The sequence below is a fragment of the Delphinus delphis genome, chromosome 15 (assembly GCF_949987515.2).
Source record: "Delphinus delphis chromosome 15, mDelDel1.2, whole genome shotgun sequence".
Lineage (NCBI taxonomy): Eukaryota > Metazoa > Chordata > Mammalia > Artiodactyla > Delphinidae > Delphinus > Delphinus delphis.
Window position 1 is genome coordinate 84,816,163 of NC_082697.1, and position 22,374 is coordinate 84,838,536.

At 53.9% G+C, this 22,374-nt stretch overlaps 1 protein-coding gene across 1 annotated transcript in view; it reads right to left on the minus strand.

Moving 5' to 3' along the window:
- Window positions 1–5,700: 5,700 nt before the first annotated feature.
- SDK1 (sidekick cell adhesion molecule 1) overlaps window positions 5,701–22,374 on the minus strand; it is a 529,423-nt gene continuing 512,749 nt past the window's right edge. Inside the window, exons 43-45 of the mRNA XM_060032516.1 lie at window positions 21,383–21,480; window positions 20,877–21,006; window positions 5,701–6,808 (exon numbers count right to left, since the gene is read on the minus strand). Of these exons, the coding sequence (XP_059888499.1) occupies window positions 6,563–6,808; window positions 20,877–21,006; window positions 21,383–21,480 (474 nt within the window). The 3' untranslated portion in view covers window positions 5,701–6,562. The remainder of the gene's footprint in view (window positions 6,809–20,876; window positions 21,007–21,382; window positions 21,481–22,374) is intronic.

Below are 22,374 nucleotides of genomic sequence, written 5' to 3' on the forward strand. Positions count from 1 at the left end.
GGTGGAGGAAGGGGCACGTGTACACAGGGGGCAACTGGTCCCTGTTAACCATTTACCTGATGTTCTGGGTGGGTGGGCACAGCGATGCTGACTTAGAGGACACTTTGGGCTGGGCCATTTAAAAGTAGTTCATGAAAACTAAAAACAGAGCTACCGTATGATCCAGCAATCCCACTCCTGGGCATATATCCAGACGAAACTCTAATTCAAAAAGAGACATGCACCCCTATGTTCACAGCAGCCCTATTCACAACAGCCAAGACATGGAAGCAGCCTAAATGTCCATCAACAGAGGAACGGATAAGGAAGACGTGGTACATATATACAATGGAATACTACTCAGCCGGAAAAAAGAATAAAATAATGCAATTCGCAGCAACATGGATGCAACTAGAGATTATCATACTAAGTGAAGTAAGTCAGACAGAGAAAGACAAATACCATATGATATCACTTATATGTGGAATCTAAAATACGACACAAATGAACCTATCTATGAGACAGAAACAGACTCCTGGACATAGAGAACAGCCTGGTGGTTGCCAAGGGGGAGGGGGTTGGGGGAGGGATGGAGTGGGAGGTTGGGAGGAGCAGATGTAAGCTTTTATATATAGAATGGATAACTGACAAGGTCCTACTATATAGCCCAGAGAACTATGTTCAGTATTAGTATTCAGTATTTGATACACCATAATGGAAAAGAATATTATAAAAAAGGAATGTAAAAAAAAAAAAGGATAAAATGTAGTTCATGATTTTCACAGAGTGTTTCTCCCCCCCAGAAATGCCTTGTTTTGTGGAAACACACGTAAGGCGACATCCACAGCTCGCTGTGCCCTAGCCCTTGCCCGCTTGGCACATCCTGTCTATAAGGTGGACCGTCCCTTTGTCCCAGCTGGAAACCAGGCCGCTCTGATTTGCTCCTGAGCCCAGGCAGCGGAGGATGTGACTGCTCCCCTGGGGCTGAGGACCCCCAGGCGTTGCTGCAGGAGCCCCCGGGGTGGCCTTACAGGCGCCCAGAGCTCGGCCTGGGGACCAGGACCCCTCCAGCTGCCAGCAGGGGTGTGGTCTCCAGCTAAGTTAAACAGGGGAACTTACTGAGAGGCTGCTGGGAGCCCCGGAATTGGCAGGGAGCAAGGCTGCTGCTGCAGCTGGGAGGAAACTCAGAGGCGCCTCTGCTTCTTCCCCTGCTTGGGGGCCTCATTCCCAGGAGGGGCACCTGCCCCCTCAGCCCCACTTGGCTCACCTGTCTCCTGGGAGGTCGTCCTGCCCCAACAGTATCACTCGGGGGACAGGCAACGCCCCAGGAGCAGCGAGGGTGCGTGGGGCAGGAGAGACACGTTCTAGGGCCCCCTCAGCCCCGAGCTTGCCCTGGGGGCCCAGCTCGTCTCAGAGTTGCCCTGCTGAGGGCAATGCCTGGGTCTTCACCCGCTCATGGACTGGGCTCTCTGTGGAGGAGAGGACCCAGACCCCCAGCTCCTTCCAGAAGAAACCCGACCTTGTGGAGACGCAGGGCCCACCAGCCCGTGACGCCCACCTTCCACAGTCTGGGCTGGGCTCCGCGGGACTCAAAGCCCGGGAACAAAGCCTGTGCTTCTCCCAGGAAGGTGTAGGCATCGAGGTGATGACTCCCTCCCCTCCTGCAGAGAACGGAGAGGTCACACTGAGCTCACCCAGCCGGCTGGGTGCAGTGAGGGCTCCCCCCCGAGCCATTTTTCCTTCTTGGGGAGGTCCATCTAACTGTCACCCAACAAGGTAATAGAGATTTCTTTTCTCTGTGATCACTGGTTGCATTTCTAAAGTTTTTAAATGAACTTTTCAGTAATAACAACAGTAACAGTAACAACGGCCAGGCTTTGCCTAGAACAGGCCAGATTGCGCAAGTGAACTGCTGCATTTTCTCTTTACTAACAAAGGAGAGACCCATGGCGGGGGGGAGAATAACTTCTGAGCTCCAGGTGCCTTTTTGTGCAGGTGTGGTCGCCACGCTGGACCCTGCGCTGTGTGCAGGGGGCCCTGCCGCCCCGAGGCCAGCTGTCCCCGACGGGAGGAAAGCTTGGGGAAGGCAGATGCCCTCTGGGAAGGCGGGCCGTGCAGCAGCTCTACCTGCTCTGCAGCCCCTGACTGCTTGGTCTGGACCCTGCCTCTGCCCCGTGTCCACCTGGGGCAAATGGCTTCACCCTGGGCGTGTTTCCTCGCCTGCAAAACGGGATCCAGACAGACCCACAGGGCACGGTGGACCCTGCGGATGGACGAAAGCAGAGCGCACTGCGCCACCCGGAAACGGTACCCTTCACACGGCAGCTGCGGCGTCCAAAATACTGCAACGTGGGCTGACCTTAAGTGCATGTTTATGGGGGCGGAATGTAGGCAGACAATGTGGAGAACAGAGAGAAAATGAAACGTTCTCACCTCTGGCTTGTCAGTGTTTGCACAGGCCCCCTTGTCCCTCCTTCGACCCAGCCCCCGGGCCCCGTCCTCGCAGCGCATGTCCTCCTTGGTGGTACCTGGAATCACTCGGGCAGCTTTTCCCCCGAAAATTGGATGCCTGGGCCCAACCCCCAGAGGTTCTGTCTTCCTGGGCCTGGGTGTGGCCGGGCACTGGGATTTTTAAGCGCCACGTGGAGAGCCGCGCTCTGAGGCTGGGAGGACCTGAGGCTGAGGGCAAAGCCACGCCCCTCCTGGACCCTGGCACCCACGGCACCTTGGCCCCAGGGCACACGGGCCCAGCTGGAAGGGGCGGGAAGGGCCTCAGGCTCCCGGAACCTGCAGGGCCTTCATGGAGAGGGGAGGGGAGGGTCCACCGGAGCGGGCAGCCTCCTCCCAGTCAAGGCTAAGTTTGGCAATGATCAGTCTCCCCTCCAGGCACCTGTGGAGTCTTTGTGGGGTACTCTAGGCGGTGGGGGGCTGCTACTGAGGATGGCTGCTGGCCATGCCGGGGTGCGCGGGCCCCAGGCTGCTCGCCTCAGGCCCCTGGCCGCCTGGCCGGGCTGCTCCCCGGGCGTGCCTCTCCCCGGGAGATCTAAAACTGAACCCCTCTGACCTCACCTCCGCTGTGCGTCCACACCTGCGTCTCCAGGAGGGGCCAGCGCGGCACTGGGCTGACGTTTCAATGTTCGATCCTACAGCCCTAGAATTCATGAGTCACTTCATCAACACTTGCTGAAGAAAATCACAGGCGCATAAGGAACAAAATGATGCTTTTATTAAAAACCGTACCCATAGCACCTCCCTGTCTTCCTACAATTTTTTTTTTTAAGGAGGTCTGGTTTCTGCACAATTCCAGAAATCGCCGGGAAGACTTCAGGACTGACCTAAGCCCCCCATAAACCAGCAGGTGAGGCACGCTCAGCAGACCAGCGCAGTTCCTGGATTTCTACCTGCTCCCACCTTTCGGAGGGTCCCCGCTACAGGGATGCTGAATCAAAGGGCCGCATCTGGATACGTGGATACGATCGCTCACTGGCACCAGGACTACAGTGTGCCAGGAATTCGTAAAAACGGAAAACCATGCTACAAACCCTTAGAAACATTATGCAAACACCATGCTTCAGTCCCGTCGCGGTCCAGGGCAGGCACAGCGCCACAAGGGGTTTACGGAGCGCGCGCCACCCTCCGCGGTCTCCCCCGAAGCTGCCCCACATCACGTCTCTTCCGCGACGACATTTACCGAGCGCTCCTTGAAAGCATGGCCAAGGAGGGGAGGCCTTGGTTTGGACCCATTTATTCAGAGGAGGAGATGCAGTCCAGGAGATGTGCCCCGCGGCCCGCTAACCACAGGGACGGCCCACAGCCCCGCCCGGCCGCTCACTGGTCTGGAAACCTGTGCCCGGAGTCCCCAGTGGGGACGGGAGCCCCGCGCAAACCCATCCCTGCCGCTCAGACAGAGAGCGCGGCCCTGCGGCTGCTTCGCTGCGGGTCCTCACGCGGAAGGGGCAGCTCGCCTGCCCATCACGGGGCCTTCGTCGGGGGACTCAGCGACAGCTGAGCGCGAGACACCTGACGGGCACCATGGCTTGGAAGGCGCCAGGACAGAACACCCCTCCTTGCCTCGGTTAGAGAAACGGTGCTCGTCCTTTTTTTCAGAGCCGAGATTAAAATCCAGTATCCATTTTCCTATCCTGTGATTTTCTTTTTTCCTCCCTAAAGATGAGAGGTTAGGAATCGACGCTTCTCAACGCCCACACTACCTGGAGGCTGAAACCTAACCAGAGACACCCCACTCTTCCTCTGGTCCAGTAGCTCCCACGGCCCACAGTGCCGGTGCCACTGGGCGGAGTGCGGACGCCAACGCCCACCGCCGCCTCGGACCGCCTGTTCCGTCCCAAAGAAGTTCGCTCAGAGCAGAGAGAACACAGGAAGTATAATGACCCTGGGGAAAAAGGCGTCATGTTGTCACAAAAGCCCAAAAGCCAAAAACACGCCTCAAACCAAGCCGTCCCCACGCTAGGACGTTTCAGCACTTTCCCGTATATAAAGCAATGGACGTATGGCTTAGAGAGCAGAGCGCGGAAGGCAGTGTTTCTCCACGTTCTCTGTCCGTCGCTTGTCTTCCGAGAAATTCGAGCTGCAGCCTTGGGGCTTCCTGTCCACTTCCCCGTCTGGGACCGAGAGGACCGAGGTGGCTGGTCCTGTGCCCTGGGTGGGTCCCGTCCAGGGAGCGATTCTCATGCAGGAGAGCCTTTGGGCAGAGCGTCTAGGATTTTTGGTTTAGAACGTTTCCCCTCTACACAGAAAAGGAAGGAAGGAACGGAGGGAGGGAGGGAGGTAGGAAGGAAGGAAGGGAAGAAGAAAAGAGAGAAGGAAGGAGGAGGAGAGAGAGAAAGGAACCTTTCCACACCTCCTACTTCTACTTTTAGAGAAACTGAAAGGGTTTTTTTTACCCAACACAAACTCTCAAACAGAAGAGGCCTTTTTTCAGCAACACAAAACTCTCCTTGGTCTCCTGGGGATACCGCACCCAGCAACTCTGAAATCAGAGGGTTAAGACAGCCCTCTGCCCGGAGGAGGCGTGGGAAGAAGGGACCCCGCAGACCACGTGACCCGCGGGTGGCCACGAGACTGGCTCCCCGTGGCGTGGGTGGCTGGCCCAGCCCTTCCCCCCGTGGGGACCTGCAGGCCCGTCCTGTGCCCTGGGGGGTGTGGACAGGCTCCGGCTGACCGGGCTGCCGGCGGCAGGGTCCTTCTGCAGTGCCCCCCCCGGAGGGGTGGGGCACACCCCCCGCTGACAGCAGCAGCGCTCCCGGTACATCTGGCCCTGGGACCACGGCTTGACCACGTGTACCCCACACACCTTTTGCAACAAATGATGTGATGGGCTAGAGGCAGAGCTACGGTTTGGCGTTTCAAAATAGTTCACGCTATTTCCATTTAGCTAAGAAACGAAAACAAAACAGTAACAATTGAAGTAAAAAACGGTTTCCAGAAAATCCATTAAGGCTAAGAGCTGGCCTGGGGTCGGGAAAGGGACAGCCACACCAGGCATGGCAGCGGCGGGAACCCGGAGGCCCCAGGCCGCGCGCGCTCCAAGGAAAGCCGCGGGCCACGCGCACGGCAGGGCCTGGCAGGCACGGGGGGCGGGGGGAGGGGCTGGGGACCCCGTCTTCTCAGAGCCGTTTTGCTATACTTGGAGACACTGTCGCTCTTCGTCTTTCCCATGTACAAAGCTAAACAATTAATAAAAAGGCACCTGGAGACAGCTGAGACTCATTCATTTCATATGACATATTTTAAAAAAAGATAAAAAGATTTTAAAAATACTCTGGTTAACAATGCACACCTCGTAACACAGCGAGCGATTCTGCAGCCGCTGCCTCGCTCGCTCGGGTTGGCGGGCTGGCCGTGTGCTGTGCTGTCAGGGAAGGAGCGAGCTTGCCGAGGGCCACGGCGGTGGCTCCCAGCAGGGGTGCTTCCTGCTCCTGTGCTGCGAGGTTGAAAGGAAGAAAGGAAGGGGGAGCCCCGAATATTTCACCCCTGGAAGGACGCCGAACGGAACCTTGGAATCTGTGGCCCCGCGGCCTGGAACCTTAAAGCCGATTCCTCGCCTACAAACTGCCGAGTGAGAACATTTCAGAGATGGACGCCCTTGGGTCCGGAGGCCCTGAGCCTGGGTCACACACATGCTCTTCGCACGCCGGAGACGGAGACGGTGGGATGGAGTCCCAGGCGGGCCGCTGGTTCTCAGGCAGGGGTTAGAGAAGAGAAGGGAGCGGCCTGCAAGAGGCGCGGCCTCCCTGGACCCCCGTCTCCCACCCCCCAGCCTTCCTAGTCGGCGCAGAATGGAGAAGCCCGGGTCCCGAGGGCTCAGGTCTTCCCAGGTCGGGGTGACGAGCCCTTGCACCAGTGAAACACACCTTCTCGTAAAAAGAAAAGAAAAACAAAGAAACCCGCTTCCTGCAGCGATGTTACAAAAAGCCAGTAAAAAAAAACTTTCCTAATTGCAATCTCGCGTTCGCAAGTGGGTAAAATCAATCATCAGGCGTCAGATACTCTTAAACCCAAGCTGGAGCCCAGTTCCCAGAGCTGACTGTCTTAACAAGGGTCGCCGCGGGGTCGGTGCCGCTCACACGAAGGACGAGAAGCCGGTGAGCGGAGTCCGGGCGCCGTGGGCGGCGGGCGCGAACACGGCGCTCTGCGTGGTGACCACCGCGCGCGGGGCTGGCCCGGCCTCGGCCCCCGCCACCGCCTCGTACCTGTGCGGGGCCGCGCCCGCGCGCCGCTTCCACGAGTTGTAGTAGGTGGGGTCGCTCAGGTAGTGGTTGACGAAGGAGTGCTGGGGGAGCGCGTCCTCGGACTCGGACTCGGTGCCCTGCGGGTAGACGGATGGACAGCGAGGCGTCAGCCAGGCGGCCGGGGGGCTGGGGGGAGCTCAGGGGGCCCGTGGACACTGGGGCGGTCACAGACGGGGGGAGCTATGCGGGAGCGTGGCCGTGGGCAGCAGGGCTGAGCGGGGAACAGGAAGGGCCAGGAAGGGGACCAGTACTGGCCGCCCACGGTGGGATGGTGCCGGTCACCTGTTTCCTCCCACTTCCCCCACCCCAGACCTCCTACACTCCACACAAGCCGCGCACGGAACCCCCGGACCACCCCCCAAGAGACCCGGGCTGAGCTTGCGCCAAGCCAGGCAATGTGCTGTCTCACTGCCCTTGAGCCTCTGCTCCCCAACCCATCACTGTGCCTGAGCCCGTCCCCGGCGGGTCTGCATTGCACTCGTGCTCCAGGAGAGGTCTACACCCCATCTCCCGCCCAAGGAGAGGTCTACACCCCATCTCCCACCCAAGGAGAGGTCTACACCCCATCTCCCGCCCAAGGAGAGGTCTACACTCCATTTCCCACCCAGGAGAGGTCTACACCCCATCTCCCACCCAAGGAGAGGTCTACACTCCATCTCCCACCCAGGAGAGGTCTACACCCCATCTCCCACCCAAGGAGAGGTCTACACCCCATTTCCCACCCAAGGAGAGGTCTACACCCCATCTCCCACCCAAGGAGAGGTCTACACCCCATCTCCCACCCAAGGAGAGGTCTACACCCCATCTCCCACCCAAGGAGAGGTCTACACCCCATCTCCCACCCAGGAGAGGTCTACACCCCATCTCCCACCCAGGAGAGGTCTACACTCCATCTCCCACCCAGGAGAGGTCTACACCCCATCTCCCACCCAAGGAGAGGTCTACACTCCATCTCCCCCACCCAAGGAGAGGTCTACACTCCATCTCCCACCCAGGAGAGGTCTACACCCCATCTCCCACCCAAGGAGAGGTCTACACCCCATCTCCCACCCAAGGAGAGGTCTACACCCCATCTCCCACCCAAGGAGAGGTCTACACTCCATCTCCCACCCAGGAGAGGTCTACACAGCACTCCCACCCAGGAGAGGTCTACACCCCATCTCCCACCCAGGAGAGGTCTACACAGCCTCAAGGGGATGGTGTGTATCCTCGCAGTGCAGAGTACAGAAGAGCACGGGAATGTGGAAGGCCTAGGGGCCATAGCCTGCCCAAGACCGTGACGCAGGCTCCCACAGACCAATGGGATCCCATCCTGAGCTTGAGAGGGGGTGAGGAGGAGGTCTGTCCTTCATGGGACACACATTTCCAGGGAATGTCACGTCCATGCCGATCTCCGAGGGGAGGTTGCCAAGAAAGGACACCGTAAATGAACGTGGTGTCGTGGTGTCTGAAGTGCTACGGGCCCCTCCCTCTCCAGGCACTGAGGGACCTGACCCCTCACCATGCGGCCCCCGAGCAGCTGGTGGAGGAAGTGGGCCACCCATTGACGGCTCAAGATCAGTCCCTCTGAGGGTCTTTCCCCCCTTTTCTTTCTACAAAACAAAGCAGCAGTTTCTAGTAAGAGCATTTAGCCCGCACCGTTTCTATGTTCATTTTCTTGAAGTAAAACTCTGTGCCGTGTACTGTGTGGTCTTGGGAGTGCATTTTCAGTGCTGGAAGGTCGGCTGATCCAGACAGTGGAGGCCGAAGTGTTTTCCCAGAGCAGGGAGGGCTCCCGGTTCCCCTGTCCCAGACCTGCCAGGCGGTCCCGGGGCCCCTCCCCTGACTCCTGGGAGCTTCCTGCCCCCTGGTGGGTGGGGATGGTACCCAGGCTGGCCGGGCTCTGCTGTGAGGACCCGCACCCAAGACGCTCCCCAGACCCTGAAAGCACAGGGGTTCCTCCCCGCGCCTGCTACCCCGGACCTCACAGAGGCCACCTTCCATGTGCCAAAAATGGGTCTGCGGGCACGGTGGCTTCCGGCCTTTCAAGTTCAGGGAGGGGACAGGAATCGTGGCCGAGTAAAGCCCCTCCCCTCGCGGGGCACCCTGCCAGGTGAAGGTCGCCGTGGGCAGTGGGCGGGTGACTGGCTGGTCCCTCACACTCCAGCCGCTCACGGGCAGGGCGCCTCCCCGCTGGGCTCCAGGGCCGAGCCGTCAAGGGTTCAGTCACACCTGCCCTTTTTCCTCTCCCCGCAGGGTGACGGAGGCCTGGGTGGTATAAAGGACTGAGTGTCCCCCTAATGCTGGCTCAGAATCTCCGGGGAAGTCTTGGAAGAGCACAGCTTCTTGGGCGGCGGCTCCCGCTCTGCTCTCCTGACTCAGTGGGTCTGGGATGGGGCCCTGGAACGTGTATTCCCTGGAGGCTCTGGGAGGATTCTGAGCAGTGGCCAGGCTGGGGTGCGGGCAGGGGAGGAGGGGACAGTCGCCTTCCGGCCTTCACCTGGGGAGCAGCATTCTGTGCTGTGAGAGCGGGCGGCCTCTTGGCTGTGCAGACACCCCTCGTGTACATACGGTGGAGCCAGAGACTTCTGGGAGTTTTCAGACACAGACTGAAACCCTTGCTCTAAATGGAATATTTACATAAAGTAGCAACGGTGAGTCACAGATCTGGGAATTCTCAGGACGTTAAATGTAAACCATCTGTGTTGTGACATCATACATGGCTGAGGCAGAGCTCCTGGAAACGGGGGCTGACAAAAGCGCCCTCCCAACACGTCCCAGAAGGAGGACAGCTCCTCCGTCACTGGACAGTGATGCCGAGAGGCAGCACAGCCTCTTTCCTGTGGACACTGCTCACAACAGAGTAGCCTCGTGCCACCTCTGTCGCTGCACCATGACCCTGCGAGGCGGGAGTGAGGATCCCGGCTTCTGGATGAAAAAGGGCTGTGTGGGCCCTGGGCGGCGTGGGAGCCTCCCCTGAGCCTGGCCACCCAGGCCTCGGGGTTCCCGGCCCCAAGCCCCTCCTGCACAGCAGCTGAACAGGCTCACCACCCCCTAGTCGTCAGTCCCAAGCCCGTGATGCTCTGAAAACCAAAGGCTGTTTTTGCAACTTGTTTGGAGGCAGAGCCTGACCTGCGTCGAGCTCAAGTGCCGCGGACCCCGAGCTGAACTGCTGGGAGGCCGTCCGGTGTGAATGTCCTCAGGGGTTGCTGCAGAAACACGAGTGGGTTCCGCGAGAGTGCCCCCCGGCCCCGCTGGGGATGTGACCCGATACAGGACTTGGCCCCAACCTGAGAAACACGCAGTTCTTGAAAGTGTATCTTTTTCAGATAAGAGGTCAGGCACCTGCATGTGTGGCGGGTGGTTAAGATTCATCTTCATCTGTTTTCTAGAGGCCTTGAGGGGCTTACGAGGCCAAGCTCTGTGTAAACTCAGAGAAAGGAGGACAGACCTCGTGGAGAGAAGCTGAGGAATCTGTTATCAGTCCCTGAGTTGGGTCTGTCACTTCTTCAGACACTGATTTTGGTTCTAAATTTCCTGAAGCTCAGGGGAAGGAAGACACCGAAGCCCTCTTTCCTCACGAGGAATTCATGGAATGTTCAGGATTGGACGACAGCAATATGGCTCCTGGTTTCACAGACGGGGTCAGGGTTTATGATGAGCTGAAGACTGAACGTTAAGATTCAAGATTTCACCCTTCAGTGTTTGGGGTCCTCCCCACCCACCGTCCCAACCACGTGAGGACGAATGTGAGAAGTCGCGATTGGGTTCCATCTCATTTTGTGTTGGAGAGAATGGAGGCCCACAGAGGCAGTGACCATGTCAGGGTCATACTGGCTGGGGACAGAGTGGGGGCAGACCCAGCTCTGGCATCGCAGCCCAGGTGGCAGAGACAGAGGCTTCTCAGTAACCCTTTGGGGCCGCCTTCAACCCCAGCTGTATAAAAGGTTAGAGACACTTCCATGGGTGGGTCTCACACCAGGTCTCTCCAGTGATGGAAAGGCCATCATATGCGGCGGTCACTCGTTTTATAAACACGTCCCACACCCAGGGGGTGTCCCGGGGCACTTCTCTCCCCTCTTTCTACCCTTGTCCCCCCTCCTGCAGCTGTTCAGGATGTGGGGAAGCCGGGTTCACAGTCACCGAGGGACGAGGGGCAGCCTGGAAGGGGGCTCTGCGTTCCTGCAGGAGCCAGCACTTCTCAGAGTATGTCCAGCGCTGCTTCGGGAATGAACACATCACGTGTCCCACACTCATGTGTATGTCCACGTGATTAACAAAATGTAGTTCCACTGGAGACCTCTAGTAGCTATGTGTCCTCTAGGCCTGTGACAAATGTGGCCACTAAGAGGCCCTGGCAGGAGACAGTCGGGGTCCGCTGTCCAGCTCACAGTGATGTCCCAGTGTTTGCGTCTGAAGTGTGACCCTTTGAAGGAAGTGACCCTTGTCCCACCTTTCCCTGTGACGTGGGCTGAAGGGCTTGACCCTCAGAAAGCAGTGACTGGCTAATGGGTGGGCGTGCGGCTTGAGCTGAGCCAGTCAGAACCTGCCCTGGGATTTTTCCCACTGCATCTGAAGAGCAGAGTGCTTCATGTGGGGACCAAGCTGGGCGGCTGGCAGCCTTGAGCAGCAGGGCTGCAGGTCCAGCCGAGTGGTCCCAAACGCCACTGTGAGAGATCAAAACCATCGTGCAGAAAGGAGAGGAGAGACTAAGAGCTGCTCCTTTAGCTTCTTCCTGTTCATTTAGGAAGAGTGAGAGGTACCCAGGTCTCACGACACACGAGGGCGGGGTCGGGGGCGGGGGTGAGGGCGGAGGCGGGGGTGAGGGCGAGGGCGGGGGCGGGGGTGAGGGCGGAGGCGGGGCGGGGGCGGGGCCTCCTGGCTCCTGCTCAGGTCTTGCCTTTGCCTTCACAAGAAGGCACTGAATTAAAATGCCATTCGTCCTTCTGCTGCCTGCCCTGCTTATTGTTTATATGACATTAGTATTTTTTCATGAGGATGTATTTTAGTGATTTAGAATTATTGACACAAAGGAAACACTGCAGGGTCTTCTTTTTAAGTTTCCTGTGTGATAATGAAATAGCGTTGTGTGTTGGTTTCCCAGGAAACCGTAGAAGGCCAGCCTGTGATTGGATGTGCTGGCAGACGGGCTGTGAGAGTTTCTAAAGGTGCATGGACGCCTGGCAAGCTGCTAATAGAGATAATCTCAGCACTGTGGGCACTATATGGGCGAGATGAAAGGCTCAAACATTATTAGGGAATTAATTAAGCAGGAGGGGGTTGGTCTAAGTTGGTTGGAGGAGAGATCTTGAAAACTGTTTCCTTGGATTTCGAAAACAATTTTTAAGATGCGATTTGAACAGTAGCCCTGATGTAATTCAGAAGCATCTGTGCGATAAGACAGAGACAGAGCCTCTTTTTCCTAAACAGAGGTACACAGAGAGCCACAGCACGTGTCATGTGACGCTGATGGCCTAATTCAGAGCAACTCTGATCAGTCAGGTTGGTGTGCACCTGTGAACGGATTCTTAGAATTTTCACTTGAGCAATATTTCTGAAAATTGGGAGAAAAGGATGGCATCACTATTTTTTTTTAGTGAAATATTAGCTTTGCAAAAGAGCTCTTCCGGCCAAGACCTCATAGGGTTTCTGGCTCTGGAGGAGCGGGTGGACAGGAAGGGAGGTCAGGAGACCCCGCCCCAGTCAACCAATCATCAATACAAAGATCCTTCCAGGACGGTCACAGGAGCCAGCAGGTCCTCTCCCTAGTGGAACAATGATTTAACTGGGGAAAATGATCTTATAAACGTTTAGAGTCCCTGGAATTGGTGCCAAGGGCATATAGCAAAGGGGGGAAGACTTACTGCAGAAAATCTAAAATCACTAAAACCAGCAAGTGTCTGAGCCACTTGACCTATGATTTGCCCCCCCACCCCCCACCCCTCAGCCCAGGGTGACAGAAGCTCCACTCTGAGCTCATGTGGCCAAGAAGACCCAGCCCCTAGTCCAGCAATTTGGTTCGACCTGGAGCAGGAAGCTGCCGGCATTTCTCATCCAACTGCCCGCCCCCAGCTCCACAGTGCAGAACTCTATGCCAGGCAGGTATGGCCAAGAGAACTGGGCTTCCTTCCCTCACGCAGCCTTCGCTGGGAGGCTGGACGATGTGCGTCAGGCACAGCAGGTCGAGAATACTGAGCCCTGATCGCCCCCACCCCAGCCGGCCAGGACGGAAGAAGTTCCACACTGCCCAGATGACCAGGGGCTGCCGTCTCCACCCAGCACCCCACTGGTTCAGCAAGTGCGTCACTATGGAGAAGAGGGCTGTTGGCCCCACTCCAGCTTTGGTGCTGTGACACAGAGGTCCTGCTAGGGGGAGAGTCAGTCCTTAAGAATAGAGAGCTCCCCTGCTCTGCCCGAGGGGAATGTCTGTATTTGGACCAGAGCAGGCCTAAGGGCATTGTTGGAAACAATAGCGACCACACGGGTGAGAAATTGAGAGGAAACTGGCAGCTCCACGATAGCAACAAGTGAAGTAATAATAAACCCGCCAAGAAGTTTAGCAGCGAGAACCAGGCAAAGAGACAGCGAAGGAGAGCCCTCTCGTGGGTTAGAGAAAAATTCAAAGGTTAACAACATCCTGCCACTGCAAAAGGGCTGGGCTGTAACTGGATCAAACTATGGGGTAATTTATACCCTGGAGCTTTGTCAAAAATGATAGAGCTAGCAGGTAGTGGAGGTTAATAGCTGGGTGTCATACCCGTGGTGGGAGACAACCCAGAATCCTAATAGGGAGGCAAGAACGAGAGACAAGGGGACCCTGGCTAAGACGGGTCATCCCTGGTTGTCAGGGAAACTGCACGTGTGCCCAAGGCTGCAGCTCTGAGGGGTGACATCGGAGGGTATACACTGCTGAGGAAACGGACGTCCCTGAACTGGTCCAGGCAAGTCACTAAACAAATAAGCAGATAAGCGAACAACAATGACCACAACCAGCGGGGGCTGAATATCAGTATTCTGAGTTGATACGATATATGATCGAAAGTGAGCTGTTTTCCAAAAACAGGAAAGTGTGATCCATACAGAGGAAAAAAAGCAGGCAGCCTCTGGGGAGCCCCAAATATTGGCAAAGACTTTGAAAGTAGCTATTATAATATGTTCAAAGAACTGAAGGAGGTTTTCGAGAGAAAATGGCGGAAGAGTAGGACGCGATCACCTTCCTCCCCACAGATACACCAGAAATACATCTACACGTGGAGCAACTCCTACAGAACACCTACTGAACGCTGGCAGAAGACCTCAGACCTCCCAGAAGGCAAGAAACTCCCCACGTACCTGGGTAGGGCAAAAGAAAAAAGAAAAAACAGAGACAAAAGGATAGGGACGGGACCTGCACCAGTGGGAGGGAGCTGTGAAGGAGGAAAGGTTTACACACACTAGGAAGCCCCTTCTCGGGTGGAGACTGCGGGTGGCGGAGGGGTGAAGCTTCGGAGCCGCGGAGGAGAGCACAACAACAGGGGTGTGGAGGGCAAAGCAGAGAGATTCCCGCACAGAGGATCAGGGCCGACCGGCACTCACCAGGCCGAGAGGCTTGTCTGCTCCCCCTCTGCGGCGGGCGGGGCTGGGAGCTGAGGCTCGGGCTTCGGTCGGAGTGCAGGGAGAGGACTGGGGTTGGCGGCGTGAACACAGCCTGCGGGGGGTTAGTGCGCCACGGCTGGCCGGGAGGGAGTCAGGGGAAAAGTCTGGACCTGCCAAAGAGGCAAGAGACTTTTTCTTCCCTCTTTGTTTCCTGGTGCGCGAGGAGAGGGGCTTCAGAGCGCTGCTTAAAGGAGCTCCAGAGACGGGCGCGAGCCGCGGCTAAAACCGCGGATCCCAGAGACGGGCATGAGACGCTAAGGCTGCTGCTGCCGCCCCCAAGGGGCCTGTGTGCGAGCACGGGTCATGATCCACAACTCCCTTCCGGGGAGCTTGTGCAGCCCGCCCCTGCCAGGGTCCCGGGATCCAGGGTCAACTCCTCCGGGAGAACGCCCGGCACGCCTCAGGCTGGTGCGACGTCATGCCGACCTCTGCCGCCGCAGGCTCGTCCCGCACTCCGTGCCCCTCCCTCCCCCCTGGCCTGAGTGAGCCAGAGCCCCCAATCAGCGGCTCCTTTAATCCCATCCTAATAATTATTTTTTATTTTAATAACTTTATTTTATTTTATTCTCTTCCTTCCTTCCTTTCTTTCTTTTCTATTCTATTTTTTCTCCCTTTTATTCTGAGCCGTGTGGATGAAAGGCTCTTGGTGGTCAAGCCAGGAGTCACTGCTGTGCCTGTGAGGTGGGAGAGCCAACTTTAGGACACTGGTCCACAAGAGACCTCCCAGCTCCATGTAATATCAAATGGCGAAAATCTCCCAGAGATCTCCATCTCAACGCCAGCACCCAGCTTCACTCAACGACCAGCAAGCTACAGTGCTGGACACCCTATGCCAAACAACTAGCAAGACAGGAACACAGCCCCATCCATTAGCAGAGAGGCTGCCTAAAATCATAATAAGGCTACAGACACCCCAAAACACATCACCAGACGTGGACCTGCCCACCAGAAAGACAAGACACAGCCTCATCCACCAGAACACAGGCACCAGTCCCCTCCACCAGGAAGCCTACACAACCCACTGAACCAACCTTAGCCACTGGGGACAGACACCAAAAACAATGGGAACTATGAACCTGCAGCCTGCGAAAAGGAGACCCCAAACACAGTAGGATAAGCAAAATGAAAAGACAGAAAAACACACAGCAGATGAAGGAGCAAGGTAAAAATCCACCAGACCTAACAAATGAAGAGGAAATAGGCAGTCTACCTGAAAAAGAATTCAGAATAATGATAGTAAAGATGATCCAAAATCTTGGAAATAGAATAGAGAAAATGCAAGAAACATTTGACAAGGACCTAGAAGATCTAAAGAGGAAGCAAGCAATGATGAACAACACAATAAATGAAATTAAAAATACTCTAGAAGGGATCAATAGCGGAATAACTGAGGCAGAAGAACGGATAAGTGACCTGGAAGATAAAATAGTGCAAATAACTACTGCAGAGCAGAATAAAGAAAAAAGAATGAAAAGAACTGAGGACAGTCTCAGAGACCTCTGGGACATTAAATGTACCAACATTTGAATTATAGGGGTCCCAGAAGAAGAAGAGAAAAAGAAAGGGACTGAGAAAATATTTGAAGAGATTATAGTTGAAAACTTCCCTAATATGGGAAAGGAAATAGTTAATCAAGTCCAGGAAGCGCAGAGAGTCCCATACAGGATAAATCCAAGGAGAAACATGCCAAGACACATATTAATCAAACTATCAAATACTAAATACAAAGAAACATATTAAAAGCAGCAAGGGAAAAACAACAAATAACACACAAGGGAATCCCCATAAGGTTAACAGCTGATCTTTCAGCAGAAACTCTGCAAGCCAGAAGGGAGTGGCAGGACATATTTAAAGTGATGAAGGAGAAAAACCTACAACCAAGATTACTCTACCCAGCAAGGATCTCATTCAGATTTGATGGAGAAATTAAAACCTTCACAGACAAGAAAAAGCTGAGAGTTCAGCACTACCAAACCAGCTTTACAACAAATGCTAAAGGAACTTCTCTAGGCAAGAAACACAAGAGAAGGAAAAGACCTACAATGACAAACCCAAAACAATTAAGTAAATGGGAATAGGAACATACATATCAATAATTACCTTAAATGTAAATGGATTAAATGCTCCCACCAAAAGACACAGACTGGCTGAATGGATACAAAAACAAGACCACTTCAGACCTAGGCACACATACAGACTGAAAGTGAGGGGATGGAAAAAGATATTCCATGCAAATAGAAATCAGAAGAAAGCTGGAGTAGCAATTCTCATATCAGACAAAATAGACTTTAAGATAAAGACTATTACAAGAGACAAAGAAGGACACTACATAATGATCAAGGGATCAATCCAAGAAGAAGATATAACAATTGTAAATATTTATGCACCCAACACAGGAGCACCTCAATACATAAGGCAAATACTAACAGCCATAAAAGGGGAAATCGACAGTGACACATTCATAGTAGGGGACTTTAACAAAGAACTGAAGGAGACCATGTGTAAAGAATTAAAGTATGCTGACACTACCACACCAAGTAGAGAATATCAATAAAGAGACAGAAATGACTTAAAAAGAACCTAATGAGAAGTTCTAGAGTTGAAAAATACCATAACCAAAATTTAAAAATTCACTAGGGGGACTCAATGGTAGATTTGAGCTGACAGAGGAAAGGCTCAGTGCACTTTAAGATAGAATGATAGAGATTATGCAATCTGAAAAACAAACAGAAAAAAGAATAAGAAAAAAAAAAAGAACAGAGCACCCACCAAATGTGAGAATACACCGAGTGTACCAACATAAGCATAGTGAGAGTACCAGGATGAGAAGAGAAAGAAAGAAGCAGAGAAAATACTGGAAGTAATGACTTAAAACACCCCAAACTTGGTAAAAAAAAGTCTACACACCTGACAAGCTCAATAAACCACAAGTAAGATAAACGGAACAAGATTCACACCCAGACACATCATAGTTAAAATTCTGAAAGACAAAGACAGAAGGAAACTCTTGAAGTCAGCAAGAGAAAAATGACTTAACCAGAACAACCGAACTCAAATAATATTAACAGCTGACTTCTAATCAGAAAAAATGGAGGACAGAAGACAATGGGGTCACACATTCAAAGTGTTGAAAGAAAACTGTCAACCAAGAATCTTACATTCAACAAACTATTTTGAAAATGAAGGTGAAATAAAGACATTCTGAGATAAACAAAAACAGGAAAATTCATTGCTAGCTGACCTGCCTCACAGGAAACACTAAAGGAAGATTGTCAGGTCGAAAGCAAGTGACACCAGAGAGTAATTCAAATCCACATGAAAAAACAAAAAGCACCAACAAAGGTGATTACATAGGGAATTATGAAAGACAGTATAATTACCTATTTGTTCTCCTTTCTTCTCTTATCTGATTTAAATAGGAATTTCATAAAATAATATGTATATAATTGTATTGTTGGGCCTATAATATATAGAAATGTAACATACTTAACAATAGCTGTGCAAAGAGGCATAAAGAAATGAAGAGAACCAGAAATAGTAAATAAAAAGGTTAAAATGGTAAACTCTAAATAGATACTTGCTCACCTTTCTTCTCTCAACTTCTTTAAAAGACATAAAATTCTATCAAAGGATACCTATAAAAATGCATTCTTGGGGTTGCCACATATATGGACTTAATATGTATAATAATAACACAAAGAGGGGAGGAGGGAATGGATCTATACAGAAATATAGAGATTTAGTATAAATCTGAAGCAAATACTGATACTAGGGCAATCACTATAAATGGTACACTAGAAAATACCCACTCAAAAGAGAAGATGACAGCAAAGGAAAAAGAGAGAAATAGAGATATGAGACTTATAGAAGGCAAACACCAAAATGGCAGAGGTAAATTCTGCCTTAGCAGTAATTACATTAAATGTGAATGGATTAAACAACCTGGTGAACAGGTAGAGATTGGCAGAATGAATAAAATAACATGATCCAACTATATGCTGCGTGCAAGAGACACATTTTAGATGCAAAGATTCAAATAGGTTGAAAGTGAAAGGATGGAAGTGATACACTATGTGAACGGGAACCAAAAGAGAACTGGAGTTGGCTGTACTAATTTCAGACCAAATAGACTTTAAGACAAAATTGTTACTAGAGACAATGAGGGACACTCTGTACTAATAAAAAGGGTCTATCCATCATGAAGATACAACAGTTATAAACATATATGCACCTAGAAACAGAGCCTGCAAATACATGAAATTAAAACTGACAGAAATGAAGTGAGAAATAGACAATGTTAACAATGATAGTTGGAGACTTCAGTACAGCAGATGGCAGAAGATAAGAGTGTAGAAGACTTGAACAGCACTATAAATCAACCAGGCAAAACAGACACACACGAAACTCACCACACAGCAACAGCAGAGCAACACACCTTTTCAAGTGAATTCTTGCAGCACAGACCAGATGCTATGCCATCAAACAGGGCTCAATACATGTGAAAGGACTGAAAATATACAAAGTATGTTCTTTGACCACAATGGAATAAAATTAAAAATCAGTAACAGAAGAAGATCTGAGAAGCTCATAAATCTGAGGAAACTAAAACACACACACCCCTAAATAACCAATATGGTGAACGGGTGACTTGTGTGGTATGTGAATTACATCTCAGTCTGGTTGTTTAAAAGATGTGGTTCAAAGGAAGTGCTCCCATTGGAGCTGGCACTCCCAAGATCCCTCTGTTGGGATCCCACGCATCTGCCTACAACTCTCCCAAATCATAAGGGTCAACGGGGCTACGACAGCTCAGCTCTGCACAGGAGGTCTGGCAGGAGAGATGGAACTGCAAGCCCGAGGCCCATCAGTGTGTGTCTGGGGAAGACGTTCTAAAGCCTCGTCAAGGGCTTCCCTGGTGGCGCAGTGGTTGAGAGTCCGCCTGCCGATGCAGGGGACACGGGTTTGTGCCCCGGTCCGGGAAGATCCCACATGCCACGGAGCGGCTGGGCCCGTGAGCCATGTCCACTGGGCCTGCGCGTCCGGAGCCTGTGCTCCGCAACGGGAGAGGCCACGGCGGTGAGAGGCCCGTGCACCACACACACACACACACAAAGCCTCGTCAAGCCTCGGCTCTGATCTATTACGTGAGGACCCGAACAACCTCCTGGCAGGGCGTACTGTGGATTCCACGTCCCTCTCCTCCCTTCCCCCCGCCGTCCTCCCTCCCTGCCTCCTTCCTCCACGTGTGTCCACGTGTATGGACTTAGGAATGCGTGTACGTGTGCACGTATGCGTGTGTGCATATGCCTAGCTCAGTGCCTGCACGCGTTTAATAGTCCTCCATGCAAATCAGCTGAAATCTGAATCTCAAAACACCCGCATGTGTGAGAGGAGCAGCAGACTGAATGCCTCTTATCAGCCCGTTCTGAGAATGCTTTCATGAACAAAGAATCCAGAACTGATGAATCCAGTCCTGACAGCGCTGGGAACGGCCACAGGTGCCTGGGAGCTGGGCTGCAGGAGATGGTGAGGGCGGGGGTCAGTAAGCTCTGGACACATTCGGGGGGGCTGGCTGTGTGGGTGTGCGTCCAGCCTCAGCACCTGCATGTGGGGCGACCTTGGCCTCAGGCTTGTTGTGTGAACAAGGACGAGAACCGCTCTACCTCGCAGGGCTGGTGTGAGCGTCGAACGAGCGTGCCCGGCCCAGAGCAGGCGCCCAGTTAGTGCTCAGCACACGCGGAACCGTGGAGAGCGCAGCCCGCACAGCTGACGCCCGGTCACTGTGAACACCATCCGCGAGGCCTGACGGTCTAAGCGCGGCAGGCCCAGGAACCAAGGACGGATCAAGGCACGTGCTGGTGACTGTCTCTAATCGCTGAGCCAGAACGCGCTGGACGGCGGAGCTGCCCCTTCCCGATGTGCTGCTTTTGGTACAAGCTGCGGCTTCCGTATCAGGAAGAGGCAGGTCGGCGTCTGCAGCTTTTCGCTTGAAAACCTATAGCCCCTCAACCGTAGACAGATGTTCCTTCTGAACGTGTGCAGCGCTGCTTCTGCTGTTTTCCCCGTGCCCACGGCTACGGTACAGACGGGGGCCCGGCATCCTTGTGAACAGAGCACATGGGGCCGACGGAGCGAGCTGTACCACCCTGCCATGCCCTGCTGTCCCGGTCCCACCGTGAGCGCGTACACAAGCCACCATTTAGAAGACGCCATTCTATGGAGCCTCAGGGCTCAGTAAGGCCTGAGTTCAGATCAGAAGGAAGGTGAGACTTGTCTTAGATTAAATATTGATTTAGAGCATGAATGCCAAGGGGTGGGGCGGGCCTGCGCGTCCATCAAAGAGCTTGGTGAGTTTCATCCCTGTCAAGGCTCAGCACTGCTGAAACCAAACAGTCTAGGACTGACCGGGCCCCAGCTCTCTACCGGCTGCTTCAACTGGTTTTGTTCGTGAATGTGAGAGACCGACTGGGGCGCTTGTGGGGGAAGCGGGGCCCCTGGGGAGGGCGGGGGCCCCGTGTAACAGGCACCCACCTCAGACTCCGTGGCGTCCCCTGACTTCTCCTGGAGGGTCCCGCCCTCGGTCAGCGCGGCACCGTTGTACTTGTTGCAGATGTCCTCATCTGAGTAGTGTAGTCCGCCGGGGCTGGGCCGAGGCGGGGACCTGGGCGGGACGGGGACACCTGTTACCCCCCCACTGAGGCCTCCCGACCCACCCTCTGGCCTGCTTCGAGGCTGAGTGGGAGAAATCCACCGCCTCTGGCATCATTTTGGCCCCCAATGCAAACAGTTCGCAGCCCCCTGCAGCTTCGCATGACGCCTGCCCCGTCTGGGGCCGGGAGGTCTCCCGAGACCGTGTCCCTGCACCTGAGACCTGCCCTTCTTTTCTGTCTCTGGAAATGTCTTTAAAACGTCCCTAACTCCCCACACGCTGCCCACCCCGGCTCGGCGCTGCCCCACTGGGGGCCCGTGGGCGTGGGCCCGGCCGAGCGGGTCCTCAGGTGGAGGCAGCACGGGGGCTGGAGCTGTCGCAGCCCTACCTGGTCCCGTTCTTCTTCGAGAAGGTGTTCTTCACGTTGAGGTGGCGGCTGCTGAGCTCCAAGGTGGCAAATCCCCCGTTGTCCAGGGTCACGGACTCCTCCATGTTGGAGATGCTCTTACCTAAAGCCGGACGGGGAAACGAGCACAGATGCTTCAGTAAGCTGCTCCCCGATGGCCTGCTGGACGGAGCCCAGGGCCGGGCCGGCCTGCGTCAGCCCACCAGACAGGCAGGGTCAGGCTGCGGAGAGAGGCTGCACGTCAACCCCGCAGCAAAATGCCGTTTGCATTTTGGTGTTTATTCTGCTCGACACCAAACTCCGAGTATTTTGATCAGTATTTTATTAAAGAGCTCTCAGAATACGTGAACTCTGTAAACTGTTGAGGACATTAAAGGTTCAATACATTTCAAAATAAAAGCCTCACAGTCATAGGACAAGACAGCAAGTGGAGAGTAACTGTATAAGGGGTGACAGCTAGAGGGTGCAGGGTTTCTTTCTGCGGCCATGAAAATGCTCCAGAACTGACTGTGGTGATGATGGTCACAGGTGTCTGTGAATGTAACTGAAAACCACTTAAAATAAGTCTATAAATACATATCAAAACATATTCTAAAATACATTAGCCGGCCAAAGTTACACGTAACTCGAGGACAGGAAGAGGTCCCGGTGGCTCCGACCTCGTTTGGCATGAGAGTTGGTGTGTCCTCACGGCTGTCCCTCTGCTCGGGCTGGTCTACCCCCCTTCTCCCTCCCCCACCTTGGGAGCCCCTCCCCCAGCCATCTTCCTGACTCATCACTCACCCCCTCCTTCAGGTCACAGCTCAAGGGTCGTGAGACCAGAGAGAACTTTTGAACCCTGAAGTCTTCGCCCTGTGTTTTTTCTCTCCGTGGTGCCCTCACCACGTCTGCATTTCTCCTGTGCTGGCTTGTTCTCTGTGGTCATCTGTCTGTCTTCCTACCGGACTATAAACTCTTGGAGCACAGACCCAGTT